At 35.2% G+C, this 14,151-nt stretch overlaps 1 protein-coding gene across 1 annotated transcript; it reads left to right on the top strand.

Annotated features, from left to right (window-relative positions):
* The first annotated feature begins 5,016 nt into the window (after positions 1-5,016).
* Positions 5,017-13,273, top strand: LOC143464604 (mothers against decapentaplegic homolog 3-like). The gene is made up of 10 exons (XM_076962480.1): positions 5,017-5,277; positions 5,737-5,793; positions 6,714-6,895; positions 11,076-11,213; positions 11,329-11,424; positions 11,505-11,549; positions 11,677-11,889; positions 11,968-12,105; positions 12,260-12,404; positions 12,849-13,273. Exons 1-10 carry the CDS (start codon positions 5,081-5,083, stop codon positions 12,970-12,972), a joined length of 1,335 nt encoding a protein of 444 aa, XP_076818595.1. The 5' UTR covers positions 5,017-5,080; the 3' UTR covers positions 12,973-13,273.
* Positions 13,274-14,151: the final 878 nt, after the last annotated feature.

The raw sequence follows: 14,151 nt of genomic DNA, 5'->3' as shown, positions 1-14,151 counted from the left end.
TCACTTGACAGCCAGTATGGAATGTAAATTTTTTGTGCATCGGACAGCGCAATTTTCAAAGAATGGCGTGCAGTAGGCAACAAAGTACTGTGCCCCGGTATACGTGAGTGTGCACCAAATATCACTGTTTGGGAATTACTTAGCTTACAAAGTAGTTTTTGACCTATTTTGTGCACCAGAAAGCTACGTTGTGCACAGAACACTGCTTGACAGCACTTCATTCATGCAAATGCAAACTTCTACTACTATATTGGCATAAAATAATTTACCGTAAATATTAAATACCCTACTCTTATTTTAGCATGGGTTTCCTTTACAGTAGCCTACTGACCATTGAATTCCAAGTCTGTTGGAACAAAGCCACGTGATACATTTGGTTTTTTGTAAAGTCAATCTTTTTTGTGGTCTATAGCCTAGTACACTAGTGCACAACCACAAAACGTCACAATCTGAGTAGCTGGAGTCTAGTATGCAAAGACATTTTGTGGTTGCGCACATGTGCAAGAAACAAGCATACCAATGTTGCAAGTGCAGTAAAATTTTCTTTAGTTTCATCGCCTGGCAGTTGTAACATGACAGTGCTAGTGGTACAGATAAATACGAAGAAGCCTAAGGTTTTTGCATTGGCTCTAATTGTTTAAAATAAGAATTAGGAAATTTGTGGCGTAAAATACTGGCATAGCATAAAACATAAACCCTAATATTTTTGGTGCAAATCTCCTAAATTGCAAGTTTTCCATACAGGGAATATGGTAAATGCAATTAGGCCAGTCTGTGAATTGATGTATGTAATGTAATATATGCCGATTTTCAACTTAAAATGGCATACTAATTTTTCCAAGGTGTAAATTAACATAAAACTAATTCCCTCCGACCTGAACTCTCACTTTTCATGATTGAATTACTAAGTTATGCTGCAAATTAAAATAAACTCTAACTTTTACTTAAAATCACACACTAGTTTTTGCGAAATTTATTGAATTAAATTAAAACTATCCCCTCCAACCCAAACACTCACCTCTTATATACAAGTACCTCAAACATAAACTTGACCAAAAAAGTCTAACATAGGTTTGATTGGAACTTGAAATCTCCAGCATATGGGCCCAATAGCTAACCATTTTTCCATTGGAAATCCTTTCACCCTCCAAAATAAAGAGCAATAAACCTATCAGGAAAAACCTCTGGTCATGGTACTGTGATTTTGCAACTTCTGTAAATGGATGCTGGTAAAATATTCACTTCTATATTCTTAATGATTGGTCTAAATGCTTGAGATTAATGAATAGGTGATTAAGCCGACTTGCATAATTGAGTCACAATCAGTGCCAGTGGTGTGACTGGCTAAATAGTAACCAAGGATTAGGAGCTGTTTCATGTGGGCCGCAAAGCCTGGAGACTATTGTAAACATATTTACTCGTTTGTATTATGTCACTTAAAAATATTGTCATTATAATTTAGTGATCTAAATTAGTGGACCACCGAAACAGAAATTGTCAGTAAACTATTTAAGGGGTGTGAAACCCAAGCAAAGGCAATTATTGGATTTCAAAGTATTTAACTTTTGTCAGCCAAAGGCTGCATTGCGTGGAAGCAAGGAGTGCAACAACAGACAAATTGTTTTCTAGGGGTGCGAGGAATAAAAAAAATTGGGAATGATAAAGATAGCATTTTGATTTGACAGGCATTGCGGTTACTTTCTGGGCTAGCACAAGTGCAAATTTTTTTATGTAGGACTGTAAGCTCTACGGGAAAGTTTGTATGATGCGCCAGATTTTTCCATTGCAGACCAAAGTGGTTTTTGCTATTTGCCGTATACTATTTTATAAGTGTTACATTAGCGTGGCGCAAATTTTGGCATTACATTTATTGGCGCACTAAAAGCAAACTTTCCAACAGGGACTGTATGTAGTAATCATCAATGAAATAGCAAGTGGAATAATGCAAACACGCAATTAAGTTTCTACTTGTCCCAATAATCTTCATGTTTACTAGTTTTTGCAAAAATCTGATTTAAAATTATCATTTGTGTTCAAACGTTTAAAGTTTAATTTTTAGTAATTGTTAAGTATGTTGAATACCACACTCGACTCAGTAGCGAAGTGGTTTTAGTGCTGGTCTTGTAATAATACGTCTCGTGTACGATACACAGTGTAATGTCCTTGGGCAAGACATTAATAAGACATAACACTTGCTTCTGTTTAGTGGACGGTTTTAAATTCAGGCAATATGATATGAAAATTCAAAAAAAACAAATAAAAATATGTTACAATCAAAATTTGCATATAGGGTAGTTCGGTAACCGAGACTCAAGTGATGAATTATCATCGTCGGGTTTAAGTCGTGCAAAGACTTTCCTTAGTCTGAGGATGAAAATTATGGTTCCACGACATATGGCCGCGGGAAAGTGGCCGCGAACAAACTCACCGGGGTCAACTGAACGTGACGTAAATTGACCGCAGACAAACTGACTGTGACATAAACTGGCCGGCGATCAAATTAACCGTCGATAAATTGGCCGGCGATCAAATTAACCGACGACAAATTGGCCGTCAAAATTCTAATTCACTATCTAGTCACTATCCAGTATGTGTATTGCAGTCAAGGTTGCCACTCGTAGAGTTTTTTGGCCCCTTGTACGGTGACCCATATTCATAGATTTCTTATTGTTACATACATTTTCCCAGTCTAGACGAGTTGTTTGATGAGATTATGAAACAATGCGTTGTAGCCTATCTCATGTTGTAACAATGGACTTATTGCAATAACAATGGACACTTTAGTTAAGTAAATTGTCAGATTGAAGCTGTACGTCAGGACTCCCCTAGTTTTAAGTCTTGGTTATGGTTATGCTAATAATTGTAAATTGCAAAAAGAGTTGGAGAAGCCCAGCAGGTGGAGACTGGAGAGTGAGACAGCAGATGAGCAGAATTAGCAGATTGAACAGACAGGAATCAAGTGATCTTGTTTTGTACATTTACGACTTTGTGTTGTTTAAGTGAGTTGCCAGTAAACCCGGTGTAATGCCTATAGCCACGTGATTGAGATACTAAATTGAGATACTTTTGCAGACTAGATGCCGACACTTTTAGAATAAAACTGATTTTTAAGGTCTGAAAATGGCAGAAGTAATCTCACAAAGAGGTAAGAAAAAATTAGTTTACAACCATTACATTTTCTGGAGAGATGGACAAAGTTCAGACGGGAAAACTGCATTCTGGAGATGCAGTAATTACCACAAGAGTTTTTGTAAGGCACGTCTCCATACTGTAGATGGCTTAGTCACGAAAGAGTTGCACGAACACAGTCACCTACAAGAAGAGAGACATGTTCAAGTGGCCAAACTACTTACGGTCGTCAAGGAACGCGCTGGCAACGCTAACGATACGTCCACACCAGCAAATATCATATCTGACGCGACAGTGGGATTGCCAGGTGCCGTCAGAGCGCATATTGTGGAAAAAAATCTGAAAAGATCAATACAACGAACACGACTTAGGACTGTTGCAGCACCTGCAAATCCACTGAACTGCACAGATTTAGAAATACCTGACTCGTACAAAAATATTCTTTTAGATGATGCTATGGGGTCTGAACTTTTTTTGCAGTATGACTCAGGAGCTGAAGAAAATAGGATATTAATTTTTGGCACCGAAGAGAGCAAAAGAGTACTAGAATTATCAGAAAACTGGCAAGCTGATGGGACGTTCAAGGTTACCCCGCCAATATTTTCACAGGTTTACTCTATCCATGCTTCACGACATGGCGACCTTGTCCCAGCGTTGTACTGTTTACTACCGAACAAAGCACAAGAAACATATGAGCGGTTATTTCGCGCAGCGTGGCAACTGATACCAAATGCACATCCAACAAGTTTTTTGGTTGATTTTGAAATGTCTGCAATAAATGCAATTCGGATGGTGTTTGACTATGATGACCTCACAGTAAGTGGTTGCTTTTTTCATTTAAATCAAAATGTCAGGAAGCACATGCAGCAAATCGGACTTCAAAGAAGGTATCAAAATGATCAAGAATTTGCACTACTGCTGCGTCACATACCGGCTTTGGCATTTGTTCCAATACAGCATCTGATTGAGGCTTTTGAAACATTAGAGGAATTTTTGCCTGATGAAATGCTTCCGCTTCTCGACTACTTTGAGCGTACTTACATCGGGCGTCGCTTTCGAACTCAGCTCCGAAGAGACCCGCCATATTCACATGACTTCTGGAACGTCCATGTTCGGGTGTTAAATGGCGAAGCCAGAACCAACAACAAAGTTGAAGGTCACCACAGTCTAATAAACAGGATGTTATCAATGCAACACCCAACCATTTGGAAATTTATAGAAGCTTTAAGGAAATTGCAGAACATAAACAAAAACAAGATTGAGGCGCTCTGTGCCCAAGGGCCTCCTGCCAAAAGGAGAAAATACAAGGATCTGGATGCGCGACTTCAAACCATCGTTGAAGATTTTGCAAACCGTGACATATTAGATTTTCTCAGAGGCATCGCCCACAACCTACAATTTGCGCAATAAATTTCCTTGTTTGTCAAATAACAGCTTGTGTAAATTTTAGTGCCCATATTATGTAGTGTCATATGTGTTTTGCAGTGAACGTCTTTTAATGTTGTTACTCATATTTCTCGTATTTCCGGAAATATTTCTGTTTATTTCAATAAACGTTTCAATGTGTATTGAAATAAAAAACAATTTTGTTAAAAACAAAGGAAATAGTTACAAACAAATATTTACTTTACATATCATATACTACCGAGTTTAAAATTTTGACCTTTTGACGGCCAATTTGTCGCCGGTTAATTTGATCGCCGGCCAATTTATCGACGGTTAATTTGATCGCCGGCCAGTTTATGTCACAGTCAGTTTGTCTGCGGTCAATTTACGTCACGTTCAGTTGACCCCGGTGAGTTTGTTCGCGGCCACTTTCCCGCGGCCATATGTCGTGCTCCCGAAAATTATCATACCATAAACCACCACGAAAATTACCTATTACCTATATTTTATACTTCTGTAGACCTGCTATTGTTCATATAATAACTGAAATTTTTTGATCATAATTATGTTTTCTTTAAACCAAATGCCTACTGTCAAACGCTTACTTGGTGCTAAGAGAGGGGATTTAGATAGCAATGAGGAGAAAAAAGCAGAAAAAATTATCAAATCTTTAGCAAAAAAGTTTAAAAAATACAAATTGCAAGAACTGGAAAAAGCAGTATTGGAGCAGACACCAAACACCAAATGTATCACTGTTGCAAGGTTTGAATTATTCATGACTTAAAACTATAATTGTATTTAATGGTAAGAAACTTGTATGATACTTACAAAAATCCTTGAGATAGTCATGAATGCAGCTTATGTTCATTAGATTGGGAAAAATGCAGAATCTTTGTTTCTTTTCCACCAATAAAAAATAATAAAGCACCCCTTCTTACTAATTGTAGTTATTGTAGCTTTTGAAAAGTTTTAATTTTCAGTTGTCAATGACGGCCATGTTAAACTTATAACTTAAGCATATATATAACTCCTAAATTTTTGAAATCAAGCTGAACTTAATTAAAGTTATTTATTTAAGTCTTCTAGTAAGATGTTATGATAGCCATGCCCTCAAATTACACATAAGCAAATTTATGTCTGTTAGAATTACACAAATTATAAATATATATAGAAAACTAATATACTAACTCAAAGTCACTTATTATACTTTACGTCCTGCAGAAACGAATGGCGAACTTTAATGGCCCATCCAGATGTAATAACAACATCTTCTGGAGAGTAAGTTTTGTTTTGTATGTATAGGCTACTGTGTGGAACTTCTCTACTTCTGTAAAATAAGGCTAAAAAGTTTGATATACCTATATACATCTATGTGTTGTCAGTTTAATTTTACGTTTTTAGAAGTCATATGTTGTAATATAATGTTTATTTTATTTTACTTCTGGTTTGCTCTAAACATATCTTTTCAGCTTTGTATATTTACCTAAATTTCCCAATCGTTTGTCATAGAGATTTGAATGACAACATTTCTCAGCAATACAATGTAACATTAAATACTATGTAATGGCATATATTATTTTAAAATTGTGTACTGATTAGTTGTTAGGTGGTTCCGCCAAAAGCAAAATTATAATTTATATTGATATTTGGTTATTGTTCGTAATTCTAATGTGAATTAGTATGAAATACTGATTGGGATAGAGATAATTAAGTGGAAATACAGGAAACCATGACGTTATTTTGATTGGGGTTGGTAAGAGGAGTAGCATGTGGTATAGGTCAAGCAAGGTTTACATTTGGTAAACATGCATTAGTTTTACAGTTACGTAGTTTTATTGGACATAGGTCATTTAGATCAGGTTTGAGTTTATACATACCTCTACCTATTCTATGTTGTATATATATGTATGTCTACCATTTCCCTGCCTTGTGTTGTTTTTAAATTGTGTTCATTTTCAAATGAAATGTAAAATAATTACATTCTACCTGTGTATACTGTGTTTATACGTTGTAGTTTCAACAATTTGTGGTTTTTGTTTCTTCTTCTTTGGTATAACATTAACCTTATACTACAGTATACATACTACAGTAATAATTGTGATTATATATACTAAAGTAGTTTTTGTACCGTGTAATAATGCCTAGTTTCAATGCCTAATTGACAATGCTGTTATAACACTTATGGTCTTGTGTTTCAGTGCAATAAATACAAAATCAGCAGTTACTCTTCCACATGAATGGGCTTGTAAACTGTGGAGATGGCCTTATCTCAAAGCAGCATTGGAATTATCGTGCATTCCTTTGTGTGAACATGGTTATGAACGAAATACATCAGAAATTTGCATACAACCATATCATTACAAGAAAATAGAAGCCCCTGGTAAATAGTTTTGGTGATTTCAAATAGTATGTATATTGATTAAAATCAGTCTGATAGGTCCATAATTAGCTAAGCTAAAAATTTATAATTCTATGTAAAATTTGTGTATTATTTTACTGTACATGTAAATTTATGTGAATTAAATTGAGTACATTTATATATGTATTTATTAGTTAGCGTTGTATTAATGGGAAAGTTTAAAAATATTGAATTTGGTAAAATATGTTTTAAGTGATTAACCAAAGTTTAACAAGAATTTTTAATTTATTTGCTTAACACATTGTACTGTATTAATATCGGCTTCCTATTTCAACAAGAAAGTTCACCTAATTTTCACAGTAATCAGGTGGTAGGGGAATTTAAACATGTCCCATAAGCGTGATGGTAATTATTTTGAACAAAAGGGGATTTTTCTTGGCAATTCTTCAGCAGCTTTACATAGATAGCTGTTAATTTCGCATCTTTAAAATTATTTGGGGAACTTAAAATTCTTTGTAGTTAATTACATTGAAACAATTGATGTACAGTAGAATTCTGCTTAATATGACCACCTTGGGACCAGACTAGTTTGGCCATAATATTCGAATGGTCACAGTAACTGAAACTGCTTTTAGTACTGTTTAACCACACCAGGATTGATACACTAAAGCAAAAAATAACAAAAAATATCAAATTCATCATTTATTTCATTAAAGTTAAGCAACAACATCAAAGTGGACGTCAGTTGGTGAATTGGGAATACGTGGCACAATTGTCACTGTCAAGTTGCATAATGGACACCAAAAATTGATAGAAAAACTGAGAAATTGGTCATAATATCTGAAGACTGGTTACAGTAAACAGAAAATTTTATATGGCAGAAGTCGAGACTGTACCAAAATGGTCATATAAAGCGGGTGATCATATTATCCGTAGTCATATTAAGCAGATTTTACTGTATTTCCTATTATTATTGTTAACTGTAAGCAGAGCTATCCTTCTCTTTTGTTAGTATATATCATGGCACCTTGAATGATTACTTTCTGGTGTCGATCTAATGAATTATATGCACACAATTTTGTAAAATCTGCTATATAGTCAAGTGGGGCAAAAAAATGCAAAATTGACAAACTTTTGATTTTCTCACTAAAAAATGGGCCAAAAAGTCAAATTTTACACTCTATTGATCAATATTAATATTCCATTGATGTGTCCAAAAAATTGGAGCATTATGTTTATTCTTTTTATTTTTATCAAATATTTTGTGTTGTTTTTTTTTCCCCAGTGTTTGGGGCAATAAAAGCCATGCACGGGGTAAAAAAAAACAATCAATTTCAACAGTAAATTTTGTTTATTAAAAGCAACACAAAGCAGAAGAAATAGCAATATATACAGATGAGGATGAAACTGTAACACCTTGTTCAAACAAACAAAGAAGTTTATGCATTATGAAGTCCATATTTGCTTAGGAACACAAATTTTTCTTTCACTTCCTCTTCCTCGGCAAAACCAAAATATGATTTTGCACGTCCGACAGAAGTTAACACTGCGGTTGAAGGACCCCAAAAACAATTTTCAACGTTGACTATATCTATGTCCTCCTTTGTTGGCCAGTCCCAATACACTGCACCTTCTGAAGTTGATTTCTTGTGCAAAAACTTAAATTCAACTTGCTCAATTTTTCCATCAACCTCGTATCTGAAGATCTTTAGAAGTTTTCCCCAATAATATGTTTTTGGCTTCTCCCAAAACACTGCAAAGTACTTTCCAACTTGCTTTTTGTTTATTTCCAATTTAATTGTTCTCTTTTCTTTCTTCTGTTCATTTACACTTTCTTCAGTTACATCTCTTCTCTCTTCCTCTACATCTTCCATTCCAATAACTGTGTCTTCTCTTGTTTCATTATTCATTTTTTCAGATTCATCGTCAGACTCTTCTACCATCTCATCCTCTGTATCTACTCTCTTCATGTCTTCATCCATTTGTCTGTGAATTTCTCGCTCCATCCTTCTTTCTAATTCTTCATCTTCGTCTGCGTTCCTTTTCCTTCTCCCAGCTTTTCTCTTTTTTGTAATTGTTTCATTTGCTTCAAAGTTTTCAACTTGCTCGTTAAATTCTTCATTTGTTAAAATGCTTCCATTCATCTTCACTCTTTTTCTTTTTTTCTTCTTGTCATTTGTTTGTCGTCCCCTTGATTTTAACACACTGTCTATTGAAACCGATTCATCTTTTGACACAAGCCGTACTTCATACTTCATCCCTTCGGGAGCGTGAAGTTGCAACTCATTGATGATGTCCTTTGTTGTTCTGATCCGTGATTGTACTGTGGTGCTCGTTGATGGTGCGGAAACAGCTTGAATGTTGCAGATTGATGAGGTGGATGGCATTTCTTCCACATTACTTGTCCATTCAGTTTCCTGTGGACTGTTTTTTTTCAAAATTGGATTGCCTTCTTCTTCTTTTGGAGAACCACTAGATTGCCATTTATTATACAACTCCAATTTGAATTTATCCAGTCGAGAAATTTTATACTTTTCTTTGTTCACAGGGAAAATGCCAGTAGCTTTAAAGCCTGCTTTTATGTTTGTTTCATTAACCATCCAGTAACCCATCCTTGAAAGGAGTAGCAATGTCATTTGCTTCAACATAATCTTTCACAATTGATTGCAGTTCTTGAATAGTTGGACCAAATCCTGCTTCTGCCATCTTTTTAACTGCTGATGCCATCTTCTCTTCTTCATGCATTGAAAACACTGTCTTCCTTCCTTGCTTCTTAACCTGATCTTTCAAACGGTTCTTTAAAAGCGTCCTGGATACACCATACTTTATAGCAACACTATTCAAGCTTTGGCCTTGCTGTACTTCGGCCACTGCTTTTTCAATTCCTGCCTTGGTATAATGCCTAACTTTCTTTTCATAATTCCTCACCATGTTTTCGTTTATCATTCACTCAGTACTCTAATTTAAAGATATATATTTATCACCTGAAACATACGAGTACATTAGGATCAATATCTAATCAGAAATTAGTCTGAAGCGACGCTTCAGTGCTCAATGACACGACCTCAGAGCTAATCATATTGATGAAGGGCAAGTCAAGTTAAAGCATTTTATTTTCCTCAACGAAATTGCCTATTTGCTTGTATACGAAACACAATGCTACCAGGACTGGTTAAACTAACACTGAACAGAGACTTCTGAAACTGGTAATGCTTACAAGAATGTTAAGCTTTTGAATGGCTACTTGGCAGGAGTTCAACAAAGTGGAATGGTACATAAATCAATTAACTACAAAGAACAACACAAAATGATTGGAGAGTGAAACTTCACGCTTAATTTCACTCGCTTAACTTAATTTCAAATGAATCATCAGTACATTAGGTTTAATGTATTTACTAGAGATCAGGAAACTGAGACAATGCAAGTAAAACATTAAAATGTTAGTTTAATGCCTTATAGCAACCAAAATTGTTTTAAAATAAAAGTTATTAAAGATGGGGTAAAAAAAAAACAAGCACAGGGAAAATAAAAACAGCTGTCTTTTTTTGCCCCAACACATTGTGTAATTATGGGGTAAAAAAAGACAACATAGAATAGAATGAAAGGTTAACAGAAATCAAAATTGAAGTACTGGAGTACAATCATACTAAAATATCATGTAGATACACATAAAAAGATTGTGATTTTCAACCATCGTTTTCAATCCACAAAAAGTTTAGTAAAGAGCAAAAAAAGTTTTTTTGGACCGTTTTTGGGTCAATTTAGTGATTTGCATAGTTCCTGAAAAGTACTTACCTCTGGGCCTGTATTGTATGTTAAAAAAATATGCAAATAAATGATGTTTCTAACCATGCAAAGCTTTTTCAAAAAAATCATTCTTAGGGGGAGTTGGGGGGGTTGTCCTTTTTTACCCCAAGTACCCCTATGTTTTTTTTTGCCCCAACTGACTATAGTTATAGTTTTTGACATCATTTGTTATTGGTGGAAGTCTTATGCCACGGTGGTAACTGGTCACCCTTCTAAAAATCACCAGGATATTTGACACTTAAATTATTAGATAGTGTCATAAACAGAACTACTAAAAGTGTTAAGGCTAATTCATTGGTTTCATTTTCTTCTGTAACGCATATAAACGTAAAATAACATTTCTGAGCTTGAAAATCAACCTATTTTTAATTAACCTATTGTGTGTCTGTTTAAGTTTTGCCACCTGTACTTGTACCAAAGTCAACTGAGCCGATTCCAACAGACCTTCCACCTCTGAGCATTGATGGTGGAGCAGTGCCAAAGAATGCCACATATGTTGAAGGAATGGAGCCATGCAACCTTGGAATGGCAGGTTCCTACACACTTTAGTTATAGTGTTTTGTTTATATCAAGCACAATAGGTGATGTTATTTAGAATGTAAAGGTAGTATATCTGGTCATGTACAAAGTTCTGTTTTAAAATTCAGAAACACCACCACCAGGCTACATGAGCGAAGATGGAGACACCACAGATGTGGATCTCAGTGCTGCTAACAGCCCAAGCCCATCTTCTTATGGTGGAGGTAAGTTTAACAATGCAATAATGAAACTATAATCCTTACAATTCAATTTTTATGTATTTTCAATGTATTTTGTATTTCAGATGTGAACATGCAGTGCCAAGCAACCCTAAACCCAGATATGATTGGTTTGTTATTCAAGAAGTATTGTAGTTTTGCAGAAAACATGAAAAAATATCTAAAGTTGTTATGTTATTGTTCATTTTGAACTATTATGTAAATTTCATGAGATAACTTCGTTCAAACTGATTTTAGATGCGCAGCCCGTTGCTTATTGTGAGCCCCCATTTTGGTGTTCGATATCGTACTATGAAATGAATCAGAGAATAGGTGAGCCATTTCATGCTTCACAACCATCTCTCACTGTTGACGGATTTACGGACCCTTCCAACTCTGAGAGATTTTGCCTCGGTCTATTATCAAACATCAACCGAACCCAACAAACTGAACTTACACGACGCCATGTGGGTGAGTGAACTTCCTTGACTTGGGTAACGTTTCATGATATGCCTGTCCAATAGCTACCTTTTTAAATTGTCTTTTTAGGCAAAGGCGTCAGACTGTACTATATAGGCGGGGAAGTGTTTGCAGAGTGCTTGGGAGAAAGCTCAATCTTTGTTCAAAGTCCAAACTGTAATAAGCGTTATGGATGGCATCCTGCCACAGTTGTCAAAATACCACCAGGTAAGTGCAGCAACTAGCTTTCTTAAACTCATTTAAACAAAGTAGTTGGCCGTCTATGCATTTTGGAATGGTGATGGTCTGTAGGGAAATTGCTTGAAGTTTCAAACTGAGATGATAGTGTGTAATCAGTAATCACTATGCAATTTTTTTGTAGGCTGCAATTTAAAAATTTTCAACAATCAAGAATTTGCCACCCTTCTTGCACAACTTGTTAATCAAGGATTTGAAGCAGTTTATCAACTAACGAGAATGTGCACTATTAGAATGAGTTTTGTAAAAGGATGGGGTGCAGAATACAGGTACTTCAGAAATTTTCGTATTACTTGTGCAGTCAGTTTTTTTCGTACATTATAATATTTCCATTAAAACGAAAATATGTAATAAGAATTAATGGGTTTATACCTATTTAACGAAGTTCGGTATCCATTGCTCAATTTAATTGGCATTGGGCGTGTAAACTCATTATCTCGTTAATTGCGTTAAGTTCCAAGAAATAATAGTCTGTACAATTAGATATTGCATTTCTTTCACATTGCAATGGTTTTTAGTAAGGAGGCCACCGCGTGTGATGCCAAACATATTAGTTGCTTAAAAGTTAAAACAACGGACCTATATATAGAGAGAGGCATAATATAGCTCAAATGATTCTAGAAGTCACTGCTGTTTGAAATCGTATTTGTTGAAATTAATGAATTAAATTTACAATGTAAATCGGTCAACTGTACGTATTGTTTCGTTTGTAGGCGCCAAACGGTAACTGCAACGCCGTGTTGGATCGAGCTTCATTTGAACGGTCCTTTGCAGTGGCTCGATAAAGTGCTTACGCAGATGGGAGCACCCGAACTACCCTGTTCTTCTGTGTCGTAATAGCAACGGCGTCTTTGTACATATTATTTTGCTTACCTAGCTGCAGTGCCCGACCGACTGCCATAGTTATGGCTTCATCAAATTATTATCATAGTAATGAAATGTAATGTTGCTTTTTACAATGATACATCTTTCTTTTCGATCGTGTGTAATATACGTGCCCTTTTCTCTGCGTTAAATAAAGTTCATACGTTAGTGTACCTTTGTTCGATACGATTGCTTGCGATGCTTTTATGGAATTGTGTTTTGCCTTGGTCGATTGTGCCATCGCGTGTCAGTGTAAATAAACGCTTTCACCGCTTATGTTGTATATGATTTTCGTTTTTTAGAGAATGATTGTTACAACATTTTATTTCCCAGGTGAACTAAAGCTCAGAGATGTGCATGGGCAGATAACACCGTTGTCACTGGTGTTGTTCATTTGAGTTTAAAAGCCAGATTTTGGCTCATTCACTTTACATTTCTTGGATTTAAGAGCGGTCTTCGTGGTGAGAAAGATGATACTGAGTTGATATTTTTGTGTAGTTGAGTGAAAAACAATGCTACCGTCCAGCATGACTATGACTCGAATCGCAGTGGCGCACAAGCTATATAAATAACTTCGTTTCCTTGTTTATTATTGCAATTTCCAAATTGGGGGAATTCCGATAAAGCAAACTTTTGAGATACAGAAATGTCTGACTGTTTGGGTTATCAGCAGTTGCCAAAGTTTTATCGTTTCACAAGCGTTAAATTAAATACAATGTTTTGGTAACACGTAAAGCTTTTTCCGTGTCCAAAAATTGTATGTTTTTAGTTTTATTTTTTAAAATTTAAGTTCAAATTATTAATTTTAATTAATAAGTTCAATTAAAGCAAAAAATTGGCAAAAAACTAGGCTACATTTTTTATGTCAAAATTGTGGGGGAAAGATAGAAAATTTAAGCCATGTAAATTTATCTGTGAAAGTGTAAGATTGTTGATTTTTTTTAATTTCGCTAAGAGATAATCCAAAAGAAGTTTTTAAGCCAGAAAGAACGTAATTTCTGAATATGATCATTTTTAATGTCCTACTTTTAGGTTGGAATCAATAGTTATAGAGCCTTTTACGTTTACACTCTAAGGCCTGAGTAGGAAGGATTTATGACATTGTAGAGAAGATGACGTAATACCTCAATACGGATATAATAATATTGTATA

This window comes from Clavelina lepadiformis, chromosome 7 (genome assembly GCF_947623445.1).
Source record: "Clavelina lepadiformis chromosome 7, kaClaLepa1.1, whole genome shotgun sequence".
In the NCBI taxonomy this organism is placed as follows: domain Eukaryota; kingdom Metazoa; phylum Chordata; class Ascidiacea; order Aplousobranchia; family Clavelinidae; genus Clavelina; species Clavelina lepadiformis.
Note: the sequence above shows the minus strand (reverse complement) of the source record. Positions and strands in the feature narration are given on the sequence as shown.

Excerpts from the sequence above, each read along its gene's own strand:
- LOC143464604 (XM_076962480.1), top strand. The coding sequence starts at position 5,081 with ATGTTTTCTTTAAACCAAATGCCTACTGTCAAACGCTTACTTGGTGCT. Across the intron at positions 11,550-11,676 it reads CCTAAACCCAGATATGATTG|ATGCGCAGCCCGTTGCTTAT; the intron begins GTTTGTTATTCA and ends AACTGATTTTAG. Across the intron at positions 12,106-12,259 it reads AGTTGTCAAAATACCACCAG|GCTGCAATTTAAAAATTTTC; the intron begins GTAAGTGCAGCA and ends ATTTTTTTGTAG.